This window comes from Scyliorhinus torazame, chromosome 3, assembly GCF_047496885.1.
Source record: "Scyliorhinus torazame isolate Kashiwa2021f chromosome 3, sScyTor2.1, whole genome shotgun sequence".
Taxonomy (NCBI): Eukaryota; Metazoa; Chordata; class Chondrichthyes; order Carcharhiniformes; family Scyliorhinidae; genus Scyliorhinus; species Scyliorhinus torazame.
This window is the reverse complement of record NC_092709.1, coordinates 197,931,417-197,955,340: the sequence shown is the minus strand read 5'-3', so window position 1 is coordinate 197,955,340 and position 23,924 is coordinate 197,931,417. Positions and strand designations below refer to the sequence as shown.

At 46.7% G+C, this 23,924-nt stretch overlaps 1 protein-coding gene across 1 annotated transcript in view; it reads left to right on the top strand.

Annotated features, from left to right (window-relative positions):
• Positions 1-23,924, top strand: part of commd8 (COMM domain containing 8) — a 93,758-nt gene that overhangs the window by 24,922 nt on the left and 44,912 nt on the right. The window contains exon 3 of the mRNA XM_072497850.1: positions 17,650-17,805. Coding sequence (XP_072353951.1) covers positions 17,650-17,805 — 156 coding nt within the window. The remainder of the gene's footprint in view (positions 1-17,649; positions 17,806-23,924) is intronic.

Genomic DNA, 23,924 nt, shown 5'->3' with positions numbered 1-23,924 from the left:
CATTGGGTGGACTTGGAGATAGGGGAGGAAACAGAAGGGCGCCCACCCTGGAGAATGGACATGGGACTAATGGCAGATGAGGGTGTGTGTCTAAGGGTGAGGGGGTGCATTGAAAAGTACTTGGAACTCAATGATAATGGGGAGGTCCAGGTGGGAGTGGTCTGGGAGGCGCTGAAGGCAGTGGTTAGAGGGGAGCTGATATCAATAAGGGCACATAAAGGAAAGCAGGAGAGTAGGGAACGGGAGCGGTTGCTGCAAGAACTTCTGAGGGTGGACAGGCAATATGCGGAGGCACCGGAGGAGGGACTGTACAGGGAAAGGCAAAGGCTACACGTAGAATTTGACTTGCTGACAACGGGTACTGCAGAGGCACAGTGGAGGAAGGCACAGGGTGTACAGTATGAATATGGGGAGAAGGCGAGCAGGTTGCTGGCCCACCAATTGAGGAAAAGGGGAGCAGCGAGGGAAATAGGGGGAGTGAGGGATGAGGAAGGAGAGATGGAGCGGGGAGCGGAGAGAGTGAATGGAGTGTTCAAGGCATTTTACAAAAAATTATACGAAGCTCAACCCCCGGATGGGAGGGAGAGTATGATGGGCTTTCTGGACCGGCTGGAATTTCCCAAGGTGGAGGAGCAGGAAAGGGTGGGACTGGGAGCACAGATCGAGATAGAGGAAGTAGTGAAAGGAATTAGGAGCATGCAGGCGGGGAAGGCTCCGGGACCGGATGGGTTCCCAGTTGAATTTTACAGGAAATATGTGGACTTGCTCACCCCGCTACTGATGAGGACCTTTAATGAGGCAAAGGAAAGGGGACAGCTGCCCCCGACTATGTCTGAGGCAACGATATCGCTTCTCCTAAAGAAGGAAAAGGACCCACTGCAATGCGGGTCCTATAGGCCTATTTCCCTCCTAAATGTAGACGCTAAGATTCTGGCCAAGGTAATGGCAATGAGGATAGAGGATTGTGTCCCGAGGGTGGTCCATGAGGACCAAACTGGGTTTGTGAAGGGGAGACAGCTGAATACGAATATACGGAGACTGCTAGGGGTAATGATGATGCCCCCACCAGAGGGGGAAGCGGAGATAGTGGTGGCGATGGATGCCGAGAAAGCATTTGATAGAGTGGAGTGGGATTATTTGTGGGAGGTGCTGAGGAGATTTGGTTTTGGAGATGAGTATGTTGGATGGGTGCAGCTGTTGTATAGGGCCCCAGTGGCGAGTGTGGTCACGAATGGACGGGGATCTGCATACTTTCGGCTCCATAGAGGGACAAGGCAGGGATGCCCTCTGTCCCCGTTACTGTTTGCACTGGCGATTGAGCCCCTGGCAATAGCATTGAGGGGTTCCAAGAAGTGGAGGGGAGTACTTAGAGGAGGAGAAGAACACCGGGTATCTCTGTATGCGGATGATTTGTTGTTATATGTAGCGGACCCGGCGGAGGGGATGCCAGAGATAATGCGGACACTTCGGGAGTTTGGAGAATTCTCAGGATATAAACTGAACATGGGGAAAAGTGAGTTGCTTGTGGTGCGTCCAGGGGAGCAGAGCAGAGAAATAGAGGCCTTTCCGCTGAGGAAGGTAACAAGGGACTTTCGTTACTTGGGGATCCAGATAGCCAAGAATTGGGGTACATTGCATAGGTTAAATTTAACGCGATTGGTGGAACAAATGGAGGAGGACTTCAAGAGATGGGACATGGTATCCCTGTCACTGGCAGGGAGGGTGCAGGCGGTTAAAATGGTAGTCCTCCCGAGATTCCTCTTTGTGTTTCAGTGCCTCCCGGTGGTGCTCATGAAGGCTTTTTTCAAAAGGATCGAAAAGAGTATCATGAGTTTTGTGTGGGCCGGGAAGACCCCGAGAGTGAGGAAGGGATTCTTACAGCATAGTATGGATAGGGGGGGGCTGGCACTACCGAGCCTAAGTGAGTACTACTGGGCCGCCAATATCTCAATGGTGAGTAAGTGGATGGGAGAAGAGGAGGGAGCGGCGTGGAAGAGATTGGAGAGGGCGTCCTGTAGGGGGACTAGCCTACAAGCTATGGTGACGGCCCCACTGCCGTTCTCACCGAAGAAATACACCACAAGCCCGGTGGTGGTGGCGACTTTGAAAATTTGGGGACAGTGGAGACGGCATATGGGAAAGACGGGAGCCTTGGTGGGGTCCCCGATAAGAAATAACCATAGGTTTGCCCTGGGGAGAATGGATGGGGGATTTGGAATATGGCAAAGAGCAGGAGTAACGCAACTGAAAGATCTGTTTGTGGATGGGAAGTTCGCAAGTCTGGGAGCGCTGACCGAGAAATATGGGTTGCCCCAAGGGAATGCATTCCGGTATATGCAACTGAGGGCTTTTGCGAGGCAGCAGGTGAGGGAATTCCCGCAGCTCCCGACGCATGAGGTGCAGGACAGAGTAATCTCAAAGACATGGGTGGGGGACGGTAAGGTGTCAGATATATATAGGGAAATGAGGGACGAGGGGGAGATTATGGCAGATGAGCTGAAAGGGAAATGGGAAGAAGAGCTGGGGGAGGAGATTGAGGAGGGGCTGTGGGCGGATGCCCTAAGTAGGGTAAACTCATCGTCCTTGTGTGCCAGGCTAAGCCTGATTCAATTTAAGGTGTTACACAGGGCGCATATGACTGGAGCACGGCTCAGTAAATTTTTTGGGGTAGAGGATAGGTGTGCGAGATGCTCGAGAAGCCCAGCGAATCACACCCACATGTTCTGGTCATGTCCGGCACTACAGGGGTTCTGGGTGGGGGTGACAAAGGTGCTTTCGAAAGTAGTGGGGGTCCAGGTCGAACCAAGCTGGGGGTTGGCTATATTTGGGGTTGCACAAGAGCCGGGAGTGCAGGAGGCGAGAGAGGCCGATGTTTTGGCCTTTGCGTCCCTAGTAGCCCGGCGCAGGATACTGTTGATGTGGAAGGAAGCCAAGCCCCCGGGGGTGGAGACCTGGATAAATGACATGGCAGGGTTTATAAAGCTGGAACGGATTAAGTTCGTCCTAAGGGGATCGGCTCAAGGGTTCACCAGGCGGTGGCAACCGTTCGTCGAATACCTCACAGAAAGATAGAGGGAATGGAAAAGAAGGCGGCAGCAGCAGCAGTCCCGGGGGGGGGGGGGGGGGGGGGGGGGGGAGGAACTAGAAGAAGTCTCAGGGTTATTAATATATATGTATAATATGTATAGGTCGTTGCTATAAATAATTGTATATTGGACTGTTAAATCATATTTTTGGAGAGTGTTTATCTGAGACAAGGCAGTTGCCATTTAGTTTTAGTTTTCGTTCGTTATATATTTTTTATTCTTTGTTTATAAAACAGGTCATTGTTATCTATACTGTTATATTATTGTGTAAAGGATACACAATGTACTGTGATGGTTGACCAAACATTTTCAATAAAATATTGAAAAAAAATGAAAATCCAAATATACTGCTTGGTACATCCTCAAAGAACTCAAATAAATTGTCAAAAACACTTGCTGTTTATAAAACTATATTCACTCTGGTTGATTATATTATGATTTTCTAAATGTCCCGCTATTACCTGCTTAATAATGGATTTTAGCATTTCCCAATTAATTTTTTATAAAATTTGTATAAATTTAGAGTACCCAATTCTTTTTTTCCAATTAAGGGGCATTTAGCGTGGCCAATCCACCTAATCTGCACATCTTTTGGGGTTTTGGGGGTGCGAACCACACAGACACGGGGAGAATGTGCAAACTCCACACCGACAGTGACCCGGGGCTGGGACCGAACCCGGGTCCTTGGTGCTGTGAGGCAGCAGTGCTAACTGCAGTGCTAACCCTTGCGCCACCATGCTGCCCCCAGCATTTCCCAATGAAAGGTGTTGTATTAACTGACCTATAGTTTGCTGTATTCTAGTTCTTTTTCTTTGAACAAAAGTGGTATTCCAATCCACTGGACCTTTCCAGAATTTAGGGACTTTTGGAAGATTAAAAACCAATGCATCGACTATCTCTATATCGCTTCCTTTAAGATGCAGGCCATTAGGTCCAAGGGACTTTAGTCTCATTAGTTTTTACTTTTAACTTTTCTCCGGTGATTGATGTTGTTTTAAGTTCCACCCTTCCTTTTTACCCCTGCCTTCCTGTTATTCGAGGAATGCATTTTGTGGGTGGGCTAAAGTTAAACCCGTATGGGACCAGTGTCCTGATAAATAACTATGGTTGTGGATAGGGCTTTAAATTGGCAGAAGGGGAAGTGTTCCGGTGAAGGGCTATTTAGAAGTCTAAAGACAAAAGTCAAGATAACAGAGAAATATAGTGATGCAGCTGAACACAAGCAGAGTGGGACAGGAAAGGACAGAATTTAACAGCAATATGAGTTAGCAAATGTCATGATTTTTGATGGGGAAAAGGTTTGTTGGTAGAAAATGAGAAACAAGAGCAAGGACCCTTGGGGCATACTACACCATGGCACTGTTCTACTTTGTTTCATTTATTATCCAAATCTATCTCCTGTTCTGAAAGCACAGGCCCTTGCTGGATTACAGCTCAATGACACGGCAGCCCACTGATACCTTTTGCAGGTGGTAACTCTTCATGTCTGAATCTTCCCGTTGAGTGTTGATCAACTGGCGTTAGAGTCCCGGAGAAAGAAGAGCAGCAATTGATCCTCTTCCCCTACCCGACATCCATTCAGATGAGGCTCCCATGTGAAGTCACGTTGTTGTTGACGGTCAGGTGGGAGGAGGAGCTTGAATGACATTTCCCTCAGTCTCGACGGGTGACTGGAGCTGAGGCCAAGTTGACAGGCGCGGCGGGCAGCCCAACGGCCGAGCGCGCGGCGGGCACGGGGAGCGGAGCGCGCGGCCATGCTGCCGTTACTGGCGAGGCTGGAGGCTGAGAACTTGCCCCAGGGTGAGTGCCGTAGGCCGGGAGGTGGGCAAAGGGGACCCTCCGTCTCCCCCGCACTAGCGGATGAAACCCAACGTGGCGGGGAGAGGCCCGCAACTGAAGCCTCGGTATTTCCCACCGTTGCTACCGAGGGTGACGCCAACGGGTCTGTCTTGTGTCCGCGCCGCCCTCTCACGGGCTGATTAGGCTGCCCCGGAGTGCGAGGGTGTTACAGGTTAACCCCCGAGCCGGTTGCACGCTCCTCGTGGTCCGGACTCTCCACCTCTCTGGCTACTCGTCACTATTTCTTATTTTAAAAAAGATTGATGAAGTTTCTCCCCGTAATTGTGCCAGTTGGAATATTAAAAGATTCTTAAAAATAGCAAGTTAACAAATGGCTTGTTCGTTTCATTCCACCACCTGCACTTCGTTTTGAGGTGTAGGTGGTGGAAATAAACTACTGTTTAGCAGTAATGAAAACACAAAATACTCAACCAGTCTGATGGCATTTGTGTAGAGAAATAAACGGTTAAAGTTTCACAACTGGCAAAACTTCGATGTAATCGGGTTCGAGAAACTACAGTTAAGGACACAAAGTTATTCATATGGACAAATGCAAGTTAATTAAGGAAAGGCAGCATGGATTTGTTAAGGAAAAATCGTGTTTAACTAAATTACTGAATATTTTGCAGAGGTAGCAGAGAGGGTGATGAGGGCAATGCTGTTGATCTGCTTCATATGGACTTCCAAAAGGCACTTGATACAGTGCCGTACAACAAACATAGAATCCTAGAAACCTTACAGTGCAGAAGGAGGCCATTTGGCCTGTCAAGTCCGCACCGACCCCCCCCCCCCACCCGCCCAAAAGAGCATTTCGCCCAGGCCCCCATCCTATCCCTGTAACCCCACCAAACACTTTGGACACAAAGGGACAATTTATCATGGCCAATCCACCTAACCCACCCATCTTTGGGTTGTGGGAGGAAACCAGGGGCGGGATTCTGTGATCCTGAGGCGAAGTGTTGACGCAGTCGTAAACGCCGTCGCGTTTCTCAACGGCGTCAACACGGCCTCAGGATCAGCAATTCTGGCCCCTGCAGGGGGCCAGCACAGCACTGGAGCGATCCACGCCGCTCCTCGGCTGATCCTGGTGTGAACTGGGCGCCGCGGGGTCTGCGCATGCGCAATGGCACCGGCGCCAACATATGCATACACAGTGGCTCCCTTCTGTGTGCCGGCCCCAACGCGACATGACGCAGGGCTACAGGGGCCGGCGCGGAAGAAAGGAGGCTCCCCCGCCAGAGAGGTCGGCCCACCGATTGGTGTGCCACGATTGTGGGCCATGCCACATCGGAGGCCACCCCCCTCAGGGGTTGGGGTCTCTTTCCCCTCCTCCCCCCCCCCCCCCCCCCCCCCCCCTGCCAACAGGCTGCCCCCGGACCCTTCCATGCCGAGGTCCCGCTGGCTCAGAGCAGGTGTGAACGGCGCCAGCGGGACTCTTTTTTTTTTAGGACTGCCGCTCGGCCCATCCTGGCCCGAGAATCGGCGGGGGGGTGCTGCGTACAGTGGCCCCCGACTGCGCCGCGCCAACCACGCCGGCGCCAATGGTGAGAGTGGAGAATTGCGTCCCATTGTCGGGGCGGCGTGGCGAGATCACACCTGTCGCGGGGATTCTCCGGCCCGGCGTCAGGCTGAGAGAATCCTGCCCCAGATACCCGGAGGAAACCCACGCAAACATGAAGAAAATGTGCAACCTCCACACAGTCACCCAAGGCTTGAATCGAACCTGAGTACCTGGTACTATGAGGCAGCAGTGCTAACCACTGTGCCATGTGCCACCCAAAAAAGTTGTGAGCAAAGTTATAGCTCATGGAATCGAAAGGACAATAACAACATCGATACAAAATTGATTGAATGGCATGAAACTAAGAGTAATTGGTCATGGATGTTTTTCAGACTGGAGGAAGGTTTGTTTTGGAGTTCCCCAGGTGTCAGTGTTGAGACCTTTTTTTTGCTGATAAATAGTAATGACATAGATCCTGATGTACAGAGCACAATATCAAAATCTGTGGATGATACAAAACTTAGAAGCATTGCAAACCATGAGGAGGATAGTGTAGAACTTCAAAAAGACATAGACAAGTTAATGGAATAGGCAGCCTGGTAGGAAGAAAGTAGGAGATACACTATGAAGTGTACAATTCTTTCTTTTTTAATTTAGAGTGCCCAATTCATTTTGTTTCCAATTAAGGGGCAATTTAGCGTGGCCAATCCACCTAACCTGCACATCGTTTTGGGTTGTGGGGGGAAACCCACGCAAACACGGGGAGAATGTGCAAACTCCACACGGACAGTGACCCAGAGCCGGGATCGAACCTGGGATCTCGGCGCTGTGAGGCAACAGGGCTAACTCACTGCGCCACCATGCTACCCCAAGTGTACAATTCTAAAGGGGGGGTGCAGAAGCAGAGGGATCTGGTGCATAAATCATTGAAGGTGGCAGGATGGGTTGAGAGCATGATTAATAAGACATACATTATCCTAGGTTTTTTTAATAGTTGCATTGAGTACAAGAGCAAGGAGTTTTTGTTAAACATGTATAAGGCACTCGTTCGGCTTCAGCTTGAGTATTGGGTGCCGCAGTTTTGGAAGAATGTGAAGACATTTGAGAGAGTGCGGGGAAGATTAATGAGAATTGTTCCAGGGATAAGGAACTTCAGCTATAAAGTTAGATTGGAGAAGAGTGCTTTCCTTGGAGAAGAGAAGCATGAGAGACGATTTGATAGAGATATTCAAAATTGTGAATCTGGACCGAATAGATAGGAAGAAACTGTTCCCACTCATGAAAGGATTGAGAATGAGAGGATTCCAATTTAATTGGCAAAAGAAACAAAAGTCATACGAGAAAGAACTTCTACACACAGTGAGTGGCTAAAACCTGCAATACATTGCTTGGGAGTGTGGTAGAGACGGGTTCAATCAAGGGATTCAAAAGGGAATTTGAATATTATTTCAAAGGCAGAATGTGCAGGGTTATTGGGAGAGGACGGAAGAATTACATTAGGTGTATTGCTCGTTTGGAGAGTCAGTGCAAACACAGTGGGCCAAATAGCCGCCTTCTATGATGTAATAATTCTGTGATTCTGGGTTTAAATGAAATAGAAGATCTGTGCATAGGATGGAGAACAGGAAAGCTTAAAGAGTTGGTGGTGCAGGACCAAATTGAGCGATAATAAGACAAGTTAAGAAACCAAAAGATGAGTTGAGAGGAGGTATGAGTGGCAGAATATTGAACAGCTGTCAACCAAAAGCAGAAACCAGGCAAAAATGAGACTAAAACCAAAACCTGAAAAGAATAAAGAAATAAAATGGGCCAGAGATTATGGGCTGAGATTGTTGAATTCAGTGTTGAATCTGGAAGGTTGTAAAGGGCCTAATATTTGTCGTGCCATGGAAAAGTGAAGGGGCAGTGGGAGTGATTGAGGAGTGAACCAGGGTGTTACAAAGGACATACTCCCTTTAGAATGCTCCTTACTCACCCAGAGGAAAGCACAATGAGATGCAACACTTGCCCATTTATCTCCTCTTTCTTCACAGTCCAAGAGACCAGAGACATTCCTTCCTGGAGAAACAATGATTTACATTCTTTTGGTTTAGCAGTCCATTCACTGTTTGCAATGAAGTTTGTTCTATGTTGAGAGAGCAAATGCATCTTGGGTGACAGCAAGCATGACCTGACCTTCCTGTCACCTGAGATTTTAATTCTCCATCATGGGTAGCATCGTGGCGCAGTGATTAGCATTGTTGCCTCACGGCGCAGAGGACCAGGTTTCGATCCCAGCCCTAGATCACTGTCCGTGTGGAGTTTGCACATTCTCCCATGTCTACGTGGTCTCACCTCCACAAGCCAAAGATGTGCAAGGTAGGTGGATTGGCCAAGCTAAATTAAGCTAACCTTAATTGGAAATTTTTTTTTTAAAAGGCTGAAAAAAATTCTCCGTAATAATCTCTGACCCCATTTTGTTTGTTTTCTTTCATTGTGCTTTCAATTATAGTCTTGCTTTCTCTTGTTTTTACTTTCAATCAGCAGATGTTCTTCACTGTTTATTTATTTATTTACTTGCCCCATTACCACTCCCTTTGGGCCTGCACCATCTTCCGCCCTATCACAAAAGGTATTTTTGTTAGTTTTCCAACATTTCCAAGTCTGGTGAAAGGTCATCAGCCTAAAATTTATATCTGCTTCTCTCTCTACAGATTTTTATTTTAGATTCACAGAATCCATAATATGTCATGTGTTTTATCACGGTAATTCATATTTCTGCCATTGGGATGATCAAGAACATGGCGAGAGCTTCAATTTTGGGAAAAATGGTCTGGGGATTAATTTGAGAGGCATTTGTAATCTTTGTTAAAGATTAATATCCTATTCTGTTGAAATTGAATTTTGCTTCTAAAATGTTTCTTTTCTGGGAAATATTTTTTGTGTATTTTTAAGAGCCAAAAGAAAACTTTGCACAAGGGATAATCCAACAGGAGTGCAATGCTGATATCAAACAGTGTATGTGCTTGAAAAATTGACCCTTTTCGGTAATATGCTTCCCTGGACACAAGCCACCCTCCAGCACCTTGCTCAAGTGGTCATCGTTCACATTTGATCTCAGAATGAGAGTGGAAAAAGCCATTCAACCTCAGGAAAATCACAGCAGAGTCCAGTGCTGTCCTCACCAAATATCCTCACACTGGCAGCAGTGGTTGCTCCTGAACAATCAGGGAAGGTTACCTGGTAAAGCTTTTTTTCCTGCTGTAATGTTGGTGCTATTTGTAGGGTCACTGCTGTTGTTCCAGCTGAGATCATCTAACTTGAACAATACCAGAAGTGTCTACAAATACATTTGTACAGATTTTAAAAAAAAAAAGACATTTGTCTACATTTCATTGTAGAATTTAAGGTTCATATAGACCATAAGACATAGGAGCAGAATTAGGTCATCGAATCTGCTCCACCATTCAATCATGACTGTTATTTTCTCATCCCCATTCTCCTGCCTTCTCCCATAACCCCTGATCCCTTTATTAATCAAGAACCTATCTATCTCTGTCTTAAAGACACTCAGTGAATTGGCCTCCACAGCCTTCTGCGGCAAAGAGTTCCACAGATTCACCACCCTCTGGCTGAAGAAATTCCTCCTCATCTCTGTTTTAAAGGATGGCCCCTTCAATCTGAGATGGTGTCCTCTGGTTCTAGTTTTTCCTACAAGTGGAAACATCCTCTCCACATCCACTCTATCCAAGTCTCGCAATATCTTGTACGTTTCAATAAGATCCCCTCTCATCCTTCTAAACTCCAACGAGTACAGACCCAGAGTCCTCAAATGTTCCTCGTACTACAAGTTCTTCATTCCAGGGATCATTCTTGTAAACCTCCTCTGGACCCTTTCCAAGGCCAGCACATCTTCCTTACATATGGAGCCCAAAACTGCTCACAATACTCCAAATGAGGTCTGACCAGAGCCTTATACAGCCTCAGAAGTACATCCCTGGTCTTGTATCTAGCCCTCTTGACATGAATGCTAATATTGCATTTGCCTTTTTAAAAAATATATTTTATTCAACTTTTTCGGCCAAACAAAACAGTACAAAGGTTTTTCCCCTTTTTACAACAGCAAAACAATATAAATAACCGTGACCGTATTTTAATAAATAAATAATATATAAACTAAATGGCAACTGCCATAACAAAAATAATAGCTCTCCCAAATAATAAAATCAGCAATTCAATATACATAACCAAGTACCAATATCTTTACAAAAACAACCCTGAGGTCTGATAAATCTCCAAGTATCTACTTCTCCCATCTGCTCCATGAAGTCCTTAAGCACTTGGCCGCTGCCGGCCTCCTCCCAGTCCTGGACCTCGACCGGTCCAGCCCTGGATCAAGCACTGTATTGAAATCTCCCCCCATTACCAACTTTCCCGCCGCCAGGTCCGGGATACGCCCCAACATACGCCTCATGAAGTTTGCATCATCCCAGTTCGGGGCGTATGAGTTCACCAGAACCACGGCCTCCCCTTGCAGTCTGCCACTCACCATCACGTATCTACCCCCACTGTCCGCCACTATGGTCTTTGCCTCAAACAGTACCCGTTTCCCCACTAAAATAGCTACCCCCCTATTCTTTGCATCCAAACCCGAATGAAACACCAGTCCCACCCATCCTATACGTAGTCTGACCTGATCTGTCAATTTCAGGTGCGTCTCCTGCAACATAACCACATCTGCCTTTAATTTCTTTAGGTGTGCGAGTACCCGTGCCCTTTTAATCGGCCCATTCAGCCCTCTCACGTTCCACGTGATCAACCGGGTTGGGGGGCTCTTTACCCCCCCCGCCCCTTGTCGATTAGCCATCCCCTTTTTTACCCCAGCTCCTCACCCGGTTCCCACGTACCCGTATATCCCACCGACGGTGCCCTCCCGCCTCGACCACCCCACCCCATAACAGCTCCCCTTCCCCTTAGCAGCAGCAACCCAGTTAGCTCCCTTTCCCCCCCCCCCCCCTCCGCTAGATCCCCCTCTAGCGTAATTACACCCCCCATGTTGCACCCAGAAGTCAGCAAACTCTGGCTGACCTCGGCTTCCCCGTTTACCCTCGGCCTCTCACTGTGCAAGGTCCCCACCTTCTTGCGTCCCTGTTCCCGCCATAATTACCATAGCGCGGGAACGAGGCCCGCTTTTCCCACTCAGCCCCGCTTTCCCACCCACCGGCGCCCACAGCTCCTCATACACCCCCCCCCCGGTCTTCGCGCCATAACTCGATAAGCTCCCTCCACCTCCAAAGGGCCCGTCGGGGCCTCCGATCCCATTAGCAAGTGAAGCATCGTGCTCACATATGCCCCGACGTCCGCCCCCTCTGCGCCCTCGGGAAGACCTAAGACTCTTAGATTCTCCCTCCTCGAATTATTCTCCAGGGCTTCCAACCTCTCCACACACCTCTTGTGCTGCGCCTCGTGCGTCTCTGTCTTCACCACCAGGCCCTGAATTTCATCTTCATTTTCAGCAGCCTTTGCCTTCACGACCTGAAGCTCCAGCTCCTGGGTCCTCTGCGCCTCCTTTAGCCCTTCAATCGCCTGTAGCATCGGGGCCAACACCTCCTTCTTCAGCTCTTCCACACAGCGCCGCAGCAACTCTTGTTGCTCCGGGCCCCATATCGAATGGCCACCTTCCGACGCCATCTTGCTTCGAGCTTCCCTTCCTTGCCGTTGCTCTGAAGGATCCACTGCAATCCTGCCGCTATCCTCTCCTTTTTCCATCAATATCCGGGGGGATTCCCTTCTATTTCACCGCACAGTGATTTTGGCCATTTAAAATTGCCGTTGGGGCTCTTATCAAGAGCCCAAAAGTCCGTTCCAACGGGAGCTGCCGAAACGTGCGACTTAGCTGGTCATCACCGCACCTGGAAGCCGCATTTGCCTTCTTAACTGCCGACAACCTGCACATTAACCTTAAGAGAAACGTGAACAAGGACTCCAAAGTCCCTTTGTGCTTCTGCTTTCCGAAGCATTTCCCCATTTAGAAAATAGTCTATGCCTAGAATCCTCCTTCCAAAGTGCATAACCTCACACTTTTCCACATTGTATTTCATTTGCCACTCCATTGCCCACTCGTAGCTTGTCCAAGTCCTTCTGCAGCCCCCTTGCTTCTCAATACTACCTGTCCCTCTACAGATCTTTGTATCATCTGCAAGCACAGCAACAGTGCCTTCAGTACCTTCTTCCACATCATTAATGTATATTGTAAAAAGTTGTGGTCCCAGCAAAGACTCAGGAGGCACACCACTAGTCACCGGCTGCCATCCTGAAAAAGACCCCTTTATCCCCACTCTTTGCCTTCTGCCAGTCAGCCAATCCTCTATCCATGTCAGGATCTTACCCTGAACACCATATACACTGCATGTTATTGTTGACAGTACTGATGAAATGTTGAGCCAGACTCTGGGCGCAATTCTCCCATCGGGAGACTAAGTGCCGACGCCGGAGTGAAAACCGGGGTGTTTCACTCCGGCGTCAGAGGCCGTTCCCAGCCCCCTATTCTCCCGCCCCCGGGGGCTTGGAGCGGCACTGTGTCATTTACGCGCGGCGGGCCTTGGCGGCGCGTAAATGACACAGCCGGCGCCGCGTAAATGACGTCATCCGTGCATGTGCAGGTTGACCGGCGCCAACACGCGCATGCGCGGTTGCCGTCCTTCCCGCGGCCGCCCCGCAGGAAGATGTCGAATGGATCTTGCGGGGCAGCGGAGGAAAGGAGGTCCTCCTTCAGAGAGACCCCTTTTGAGTCTCTCTTTCCCCCCCCTTCCAGCGTTACCACGCTGTTCCCACCGGCAGTGACCAGGTGTGGACGGTGCCGGTGGGAACCTGTCGTGTTGGGCTGGCCGGAGAATCGCCGCTTACCCGTTACAAACAGCGAGCGCCGATTCTCCGAGCGGCCAGCCGTGATTCTCGCCACGCCGGTTTGGGGGGGGTGGGAGAATCGGTGCGGGTGCCGGGGTGGCGTGGCGGGACTCGCGCGGCGCCCCGGCGATTTCCCACCCGGCGTGGGGGGGGCGAGAATTCCGCCCCCTGTCTTTGTTTAACAGTGTACAAAGGATTTCAAGGTACTTTTATGAAGAAGCCCAAGGAGTTATTTTGATGTTCTGACCAGCATTTATTCTTCATCACCACCAAAAAACCTAAATGATCATTTATCACGTAAAAACAAAATGCTTGAAAAACTCAGCAGCTCTGGCAGCATCTGAGGGAGAGAAACAAAGTTAGTTTGAAGCATGTATGACTTCTTCGGAGCTCTGTTTTTATTTCAGAATTCCAGCATCTGCAGTATTTTGCTTTTGTCCAAATGATCATTTACCACATTGCTGTTTGTGAAACATTATATAAATGCAAAGAGTATATTTGAAGTAAAAATACAGACTAAATCAAATGTTTGGGGCCGGAACCTCACCTCTAAAGGAGGAAGTTTTAGCTTTATTCTAGAGTCAGGTTGAATTGTAACAATGGGTTTCCATAACATAAAGTTAACATCAGTATTAATAAACTTGTGATCTAAATCACTCTTGTAATATTTCTGTATTTGTAGATTTTTTAAAATATTGTTGTTTATAAAAGCGATATTTGAAAAAGGGATTGTGTTAATCTGAAAATTCACCATATTAAGCAAAAACTAATATAGCTCATTTCCAAATTGATAGTACAATCTACTTCCACTGCAAGTTTTGAAATTTTAGTGTCATACCATGGGTGTGATCTGTTCATGAAAATTTGGATGGGTTAAAATACCCTTTTTGGACTTGTTTTTTTCCAAATATAAAAATAAGATGAGAACGTTACACAATATATTTAGCATTTAACAAATTAACTTGATGACTGTGTATGAATTTAATTGTTGAGTACAGGGTTTTACAGTAATTATAAATATTACAGTAACAAATATTGGCACGGTAGCACAGGTTAGCACTGCTGCCTCACAGTACCAGGGAGCCGGGTTCAAATCCAGCCTTGGATGACTGTGTGGAGTGTGCACCTTCTCCCCTGCCTGCGTGGGTTTCCTCCGGGTGCTCCAGTTTCCTCCCACTGTCCAAAGATGTGCAGGTTAGGTGGATTAGCCATGTTAATTTGTCCCTCAGTGTCTAAAGATTTGCAGGTTATGTGGGGTTACAGGGTTAGGGCGGGTGAGTGACCCGTCGGTGCTGTTTCAGAGGGTTGGTGCAGACCTGATTGGCCAAATGGCCTCCTACGGTGTAGGAATTCTAGAGTTCTATCAAGTTAAAAAATTTGTTTGGATACATTGGATGTCGAAACAAGGTCTCACACAGCTAAATTAGACTGAATTCTCAAACCTGATGCCATTTGAGGTCTCAGCTTTTCCAAAGGCTGTTTTCCGATCTCTTCCCCAATGGCTTTTTTGTTGTTGAATTGCAGTCATTTCTATGTATTCTGCATACATTGGATCATGTTGTGAATGGGAAGAAGGAAATTACAAGAGGTGTTCTCGCCAAGCTTTCTCCAAATTACTTCCAAAGATGTGTAGGTTAGGTAGATTGGCAATGCTAAATTGCCCCTTCGTGTCCAAAGATGTGCAGGTTAGTTGGGGTTATGGGGATAGGTGGGGGGAGGGGGCCTCGGTCGGGTGCTCTTTCAGAGTGTTGGTGCAGACTGGATGGGCCAAATTCTGCACTGTAGGAACTGAGTTTACTTTGCTCCGATATCTTTGTCATAACAGTGAATCTGTTCATTGGTTTCTCTGTCCCCCCCCTCCATCCCAAAGTTTTTTTTTATTACAGCTGATTAATAATGTCATCACATGTGCATGTTTTTAACTTAATGCCGAAGTATTGTGATACTTTTTGCTCCGAGGGTTGGGTGCTTAAAATGCCTCACAATGAATTAGAACATAGTGCCATGCCAGTTTCCTTACATTTATAACAAACATCTTCTGTTGCACCCTCAGTCAGCAGTGTGATAAAGGATTAAATTAGCCATTGGCATATGACATGATATTCCAGGTTAATACCAAAATCCAGGCCATTCAAAACAAGATTAATGCAGGAGGACATAGATGGGTTAATAGTGCGTAGAATAGATGTTAAAAGCAATTGTGCAGATCAATATCAAATTTTAATCGGAATTGGGAGGGAATAACTAACAGGATATATAGGCAAAATGGTAAATCTTCATGACTTGATCTATACTTCAGTTCTATTTAACTGCCTTTGTTCTCTTGATACTGTTACCCAAGAAAATCAATCGATCTCAGTCGTGAAAATTACAGTTGACGCAAAATCCATCCACAACTGTTTGAACTAGCAAGTTTCAGATTTTCACTATCCTTGCTGTGAAGAAGTGCTTCCTTATTTCACTCGAAAATGAGCCAACTCTAATTTTAAGATGATTGTCTTCTTGTTCTGGATTTCCCCCATTGGAGGGAATTGTTTCTAATCAAATTCCTTTATCATTGTAAACAACTTGGTTCGATCAACTGTCAAATTTGTAAACTCAAGAGAATGTGAGCAAAGGGATTTCTGGATTTTTTTAATAGGAGCATTGAATATAAAAGCACGGAAGTGATTTTGTATGTACATTGAATTAGATTAGACTACAATTAAGAGTATTGCATCCAAATCTGGGCATCCCATTTTAAAATATAAAATCCCATTTTAAACAATAGGAAGGGTGCAAAGTTAAACCATAGAAAGGGTGCAAAGTCACTGAGTTTTACATCACAGCAAGAAGCCCTTTGGCCCATTGTGTCTGTGCCAGCCATCAAGCACCAAACTATTCTAATCCCATCTGCTTTACTTGCCACACCTGACCTCGCACAGCAGTGTTTACCTAGGGTCTCCTGGTTCTTGCTAGAGCTACAGTCTGCCCTGAAATATTCTCCACCATCGTTCCCTTTTCAGAATCCTTATAAACCCCAAGAAGTCCCATGGGCTTTCCTCGCAACTTGCTACATGTTGTACAAACGTGCCCCACTTTATTGCAGTAATACTTAGGCCTACGAATCTCACTCCATCCTCAGTACCTTTCTTCCTGGTCTGACATGGGAATCTCGGAGCATTCCCAGCTATCCAGTCCTTACCTTGGCTACCTGCTTTCCTTTCATTCGCCCACCTACTATCCTTTTCAAAATTATGATGGTGACGGAATAAAGGTTTAAATTTATGGATAGCTCATAATCATCAGCCATTATAGCTGCTTGTCTACCAGTTATCACCCTTTGGTCTTCAACATTGGTTCTTATCACAGAAGATAATGAATTCTTAAATTCTTCCAATAAGCAGTTGAATAAACTGGGATTGTTCTCCCTAGAGAGACGGAGGCTGAGGGGCGACCTGATAGAAGTTTATAAAATTATTAGGGGTATAGATAGGGTGAACAGTTGGAGGCTTTTTCCCAGGGCGGCATTTAAAATTACAAAGGGTCACAAGTCAAGGTGAGGTGAGACAGGTTCAGTGGAGATGTGCGGGAAAGGTTTTTTATACAGAGGGTGGTGGTGGCCTGGAATGCACTGCCAAGTGAGGTGGTTGAGGCAGATATGTTAGCGACCTTTAAAACTTATCTGGATAGGCACATGAACAGACGAGGTATAGAAGGATACAGGCAGTTGGTCTAGATGGGACTCGTGATCGGCACAGGTTTGGAGGGCAGAAGGGCCTGTTTCTGTGCTGTATTGTTCTTTGTTGAATTTCTCTCTCCTTTTCCGTTCCCGTGCTAATTATTCCCTTTGCACATCATGTTTCCTCATTTCAATTTCTTTTTAAAAAGCTCTTCTTCCCGCATCTCCATTTTTCTTTCTAGCATGTCCATTTTTAAAAATTCCCTCTCGTGCTTGAGCTGCAACCAAATTCTCTCCAGGTCAGTTTCCCCACAAGACAGTGCTTCAGATGCTACACTACCTGGACTACTTGCTCCTGGGCTCTCCTGTGTTTCTAACAGACCTCGGCACTCAACTAATACATCATGTACCTTAGCTTTAACTGGCACCTCTACTTTTAATTCACTTGCCAACAGTGAAGATTAACTAAAATTATTCTGAAAGATTTTCAGCTGGCTGGCAAAGAGGAACCAAGAAACATAGACTGAGTGTATCTACAAGAACAGATGGTTAGATTTTTTTTTTTCCAAATGATGGTCTCTATATGCTTCACCACAAATACAATTTAAAATGGAATTGAACAGATATCATCTTGTGTGCTTTTTTGTATTTAAAGCGTTCTATTCCTATTTCTGTAGTTTATTCACAGAATAATTGATGGTATTTGTGGACGTGCACTCCCTCGATATCGGGATTATGGAAGTGTTTGGAGTCTAGTGGAATGGATGGAGATCCTAGAAGAAACCTCAGCATTTGTGAAACATGCCAGTGGCAAGCATTTAATAGATGAAGAGGTTGGTCTAAGCACTTTTTGAATATTTTTTTTTGCATCCTAGATCCCAACCACTTGCTGTGAGAAACTTTTTTTCCCTCCGATTGCTTTTGCTTCTTTTGCCAGTTATTTTAAATCTTTGCCCCTTCATTCTCCCTTTTTTTAAAATTTAGCGTACCCAATTCATTTTTCCAATCAAGGGGCAATTTAGCGTGGCCAATCCTGCACACCATAAGACCAAAAGACATAGGAGTGGAAGTAAGGCCATTCGGCCCATCGAGTCCACTCCACCATTCAATCATGGCTGATTTCAACTCCATTTACCCGCTCTCTCTCCATAGCCCTTAATTCCTTGAGAAATCAAGAATTTATCAACTTCTGTCTTAAAGACACTCAACGTCCCGGCCTCCACCGCCCTCTGTGGCAATGAATTCCACAGACCCACCACTCTCTGGCTGAAGAAATTTCTCCTCATCTCTGTTCTAAAGTGACTCCCTTTTATTCTAAGGCTGTGCCCCCGGGTCCTAGTCTCCCCTGCTAATGGAAACAACTTCCCTACATCCACCCTATCTAAGCCATTCATTATCTTGTAAGTTTCTATTAGATCTCCCCTCAACCTCCTAAACTCCAATGAATATCATCCCAGGATCCTCAGACGTTCATCGTATGTTAGGCCTACCATTCCTGGGATCATCCGTGTGAATCTCCGCTGGACCCGCTCCAGTGCCAGTATGTCCTTCCTGAGGTGTGGGGCCCAAAATTGCTCACAGTATTCTAAATGGGGCCTAACTAATGCTTTATAAAGCTTCAGAAGTACATCCCTGCTTTTATATTCCAAGCCTCTTGAGATGAATGACAACATTGAATTTGCTTTTTTAATTACGGACTCAACCTGCAAGTTTAGCTTTAGAGAATCCTGGACTAGGACTCCCAAGTCCCTTTGCACTTCAGCATTATGAATTTTGTCACCGTTTAGAAAATAGTCCATGCCTCTATTCTTTTTTCCAAAGTGCAAGACCTCGCACGTGCCCACGTTGAATTTCATCAGCCATTTCTTGGACCACTCTCCTAAACTGTCTAAATCTTTCTGCAGCCTCCCCACCTCCTCCATACTACCTGCCCCTCCACCTATCTTTGTATCATCGGCAAACATAGCCAGAATGCCCCCAGCCCCGTCATCTAGATCGTTAATATATAAAGAGAACAGCTGTGGCCCCAACACTGAACCCTGCGGGACACCACTCGTCACCGGTTGCCATTCCGAAAAAGAACCTTTTATCCCAACTCTCTGCCTTCTGCTTGACAGCCAATCGTCAATCCATGTTAGTACCTTGCCTCGAATACCATGAGCCCTTATTTTACTCAGCAGTCTCCCGTGAGGCACCTTATCAAAGGCCTTTTGGAAGTCAAGATAGATAACATCCATTGGCTCTCCTTGGTCTAACCTATTTGTTATCTCTTCAAAGAACTCTAGGTTTGTCAGGCACGACCTCCCCTTACCAAATCCATGCTGACTTGTCCTAATCCGACCCTGCACTTCCAAGAATTTAGAAATCTCATCCTTAACAATGGATTCTAGAATCTTGCCAACAACCGAGGTTAGGCTAATTGGCCTATAATTTCCATCTTTTTCCTTGTTCCCTTCTTGAACAGGGGGGTTACAACAGGGATTTTCCAATCCTCTGGGACTTTCCCTGACTCCAGTGACTTTTGAAAGATCATAACTAACGCCTCCACTATTTCTTCAGCTATCTCCTTTAGAACTCTAGGATGTAGCCCATCTGGGCCCGGGGATTTATCAATTTTTAGACCTCTTAGTTTCTCTAGCACTTTCTCCTTTGTGATGGCTACCATATTCAACTCTGCCCCCTGACTCTCCGGAATTGTTGGGATATTACTCGTGTCTTCTACTGTGAAGACTGGCGCAAAATACTTATTCAGTTCCTCAGCTATTTCCTTGTCTCCCATCACAAAATTACCAGCGTCATTTTGGAGCGGCCCAATGTCAACTTTTGCCTCCCGTTTGTTTTTAATGTATTTAAAGAAATTTTACTATCATTCCTAATGTTACTGGCTAGCCTACCTTCAAATTTGATCCTCTCTTTCCTTATTTCTCTCTTTGTTATCCTCTGTTTGTTTTTGTAGTCTTCCCAATCTTCTGATTCCCACTACTCTTTGCCACATTATAGGCTTTCTCTTTTGCTTTGATGCATTCCCTAACTTCCTTTGTCAGCCATGGCTGCCTAATCCTCCCTCTGATAACCTTTATTTTCTTTGGGATGAACCTCTGTACTGTGTCCTCAATTACTCCCAGAAACTCCTGCCATTGCTGTTCTACTGTCTTTCCCACTAGGCTCTGCTCCCAGTTGATTTTCGTCAGTTCCTCCCTCATGCCCCTGTAGTTACCTTTATTTAACTGTAACACCTTTACATCTGATTCTACCTTCTTTCTTTCAAATTGGAGATTGAATTCAACCATATTATGATCACTGCCTCCTAAGTGCTCCCTTACTTTAAGATCTTTAATCAACTCTGGCTCATTACATAACACTAAGTCCAGAATGGCCTGTTCCCTCGTGGGCTCCATCACAAGCTGTTCCAAAAAGCCTTCCTGTAAACATTCAATGAATTCCCTTTCCTTGGGTCCACTGGCAGCATTATTTACCCAGTCCACCTGCATATTGAAGTCCCCCATGATCACTGTGACCGTGCCTTTCTGACCTGCACTTTCTATTTCGTGGTGCATTTTGTGCCCCCGGTCCTGACCACTGTTAGGAGGCCTGTACATAACTCCCATTATGGTTTTTTTGCCTTTGTGGTTCCTCAACTCTACCCACACAGACTCCACATCATCTGACCCTATGTCGTTTAGTGCTATTGATTTAATTTCATTCCTAATTAACAAGGCAACCCTGCCCCCTCTGTCCACCTCTGTCTTTTCGATAGGTTGTGAATCCCTGGATGTTTAAATGCCAGTCCTGAACCCCCTGCAACCATGTCTCTGTGATGCCTACCACATCATACCTGCCAGTCACAATCTGGGCCACAAGCTCATCTACCTTGTTCCGTACACTGCGCGCATTTAAATATAGCACCTTTAATTCTCTATTGACCGTCCCTTTTTGTTTTCTTCGTGTGGTGGACCTTGGTTTACTGAGCCTTTCCATACACTGTGTCATATTTTGTGGGATGGGGACAATCGTAACCACTCTCGAGTTTTGTCTGTTCGTGTTTTTTTTGTATTCCTAAGCAGCTACGCTCCCCGCTGATTACTTCACCTCTTGGTTCCCTGACTTTCCCTTCCCCCCCCCCCCCCCCCCAATCTTTAGTTTAAAGTCCTATGGGTTGTGGGGGTGAAACCTACACAAACACGGGAGAATGTGCAAACTCCACACGGACAGTGACCCAGAAGCGGGATCGAACCTGGGACCTTGGTGCTTTGAGGCTGCAGTGCTACCCACTGCGCCACCGGTCTGCCCTGCCCCTTCATTCTCAAACCATTCATTAGTGGGAGCAGTTTCTTCCTATCTAGTCTGTCACGAATGCTCAGATTTTGAATACAAGGAGTGACCTCGCCTAAAATGTGGTTGCATTCATGAAAATCCTGACTTTAAGCGAAATTACTTTATAGATTCCCATGGGAATCAATGTTAAGGCCAGAGTTGGGTTCCTTTAGACAGTTGCCACCTGGAAATAACAATGTACTAGTTGAAATTCTGTACCGCATATGTGCAGTACTATGCAATCCGAGCTGAAAAAACGTGCAAAAGAAAATAAATTATTAAATGTAAAATCAGTACATGACATTTTTTAAAATTGCCCTCGCCACAGTACAGTAATTTTGGATTGACTCGCTCCGTCTAGTGGTTAGTTGGTTATTGCAGGATGCTTCTGGAATCCTGGGACCACCCGCACCCGCACTGGGTGGAGCCCAGGAGAGAAGCAAGCAGCGAGGTCGGGAGTGGAGCAACTCGCAACGGACTTTGGTAAGAACAGGAGGTAGGCCCAGCTGTCATAGGGGGCAGACTGGACAGCAATGTAAGAATGTAAAGGGTGGTAGCGGTGGTTGGAAGATGGTCTGAGGGCAAGAGTGGAAGCATTGTGAGAAAGGTTTTGAGTGCAGACAGGCCATTGAAGAGGAAGTCTGTGACAAACAGCTTTAAAGTGAAATTGGCAACGTTAAGTGGATCTACTAACACAACTTAATTAACGACTGAAAGTGAATCAACGTTAAGCAAGGGCTTACTGGTCCTCTGTCAAATCTCCTCTCAGCCATCTCTGTACCTAAGAAAAAGTCATAACTTCTCCAATTTACCTTCAGAACTGAAGATCCTCATCCCTGGAACCATTCATGCAAATCTTTTCTGCACTCTCTCAAATGTCTTCAAATCTTTCTAAATTGCGACACCCATACTGGACATAATACTCCAGCTGAGGTCGAACTTGTGACGTGTATAAGTTCAACGTAGACTCCTTACTGTTGGACTCTATGCCTTTATTAATAAAATCTAGGAGACCATATGCTTTTTTAAAAAAAAATATATATATATTTTCTCCTTTTTCACATTTTCTTCCACATTTACACCCATCAACAATAAACAATAATCAGCAAGATATGTCAATCCCCATAATAACAACGATCCCATCTGCCCACCAACCCCCAAACATCAGCCCGCATGTTTACATAAACAAATGACAAAAAGGAATCAGGGATTACCCGTAGTCACCCTTAATCTACACAGCCCCCCAACCCTCCCACCCATCCCTCCCCAATTAATGTTCGATGTTATCCAGTTCTTGAAAGTGCATAATAAATAGTGCCCATGACTTGTAGAACCCCTCCAAGCTTCCCCTCAGTTCGAACTTAACCTTCTTAAGGGTCAAGTATTACAACAGGTCCCCCTGCCACGCCAGGGCACTGTGTGGAGAGGCTGCTCTCCATCCCAGCAGGATCCGCCTTCGGGCGATCAACGAGGCAAAGGCTAAAATATCTGCCTCCGCTCCCGTTTCCAACCCTGGCCGGTCCGACACCCCGAATATGGCCTCCTGGGGACCCGGGTCCAGTTTCACACGCACCACCTTGGAAATTACCCTAAACACCTCCTTCCAGTACTCCTAGCTTTGGACAGGACCAAAACACATGAACATGATTCACACAAACTCTCGTCCATTCTGACCCACTGAGAATCAACCCCTCTGACCCAGCTCCGCACTTTCTCCACGTTCGCCGCCCAGTAATAGTACGGGAGACCCAAACCCCCTGCCTGCCTTCCCCTCTGTAGCAGCACCTTTCTCACTCTGGCCACCTTCCCTCCCCATATGAATGAGGTAATCCTTCCCTCAATCTCCCTGAAAAAAGACTTTGGCAGGAAAATCGGTAGGCATTGAAAGATGAACAGGAATCGCGGCAACACATTCATTTTAACCGCCTGTACCCGACCCGCCAGTGACAGAGGAAGGCCATCCCACCTTGCCAGATCGGCTTTCACTCTCCCCACCAAACTAGTGATGTTGTACCTGCGAAGCCTCCCCCACTCCCGGGCAACCTGAACCCCCAGATACCTAAAATGAGTCCCTGCTCTACGGAATGGCAGCCCCCCCACCCCTGCCCCCACCCCTGGCCGAGACACCACAAAGTACTCACTCTTGTCCAGGTTCAACTTGTACCCCGGGAAAGACCCAAATAGCCGCAGTAGCTCCAATCTTCCTCCTATCGACGCACTCGGCTCCGACACATAGAGCAGCAAGTCGTCGGCATACAAGGACACCCTATGCTCTATCCCCCCCGCACTATTCCCTTCCATGCTCCCGAACTTCTCAATGCGATGGCCAACGGCTCAATCGCAAGTGCAAACAGCAGGGGGGGACATAGGACATCCCTGTCTCGTCCACGGTGGAGAAAAAAGTATCTCGAACTGATATTATTTGTGCGGACACTTGCCTTTGGTTCCTTATATAATAGCTTTACCCAGTTCACAGACCTTGGTCCAATCCCAAACCGCTCCAGCACTGCCATCAGGTATCCCCATTCTACCCGATCAAACGCCTTCTCGGCGTCCAATGCCACAACTACCTCTGTTTCCTTCCCTTCCGCCGGTGCCATAACAACGTTCAAAACCCTCCTAATGTTCGAAAACAGCT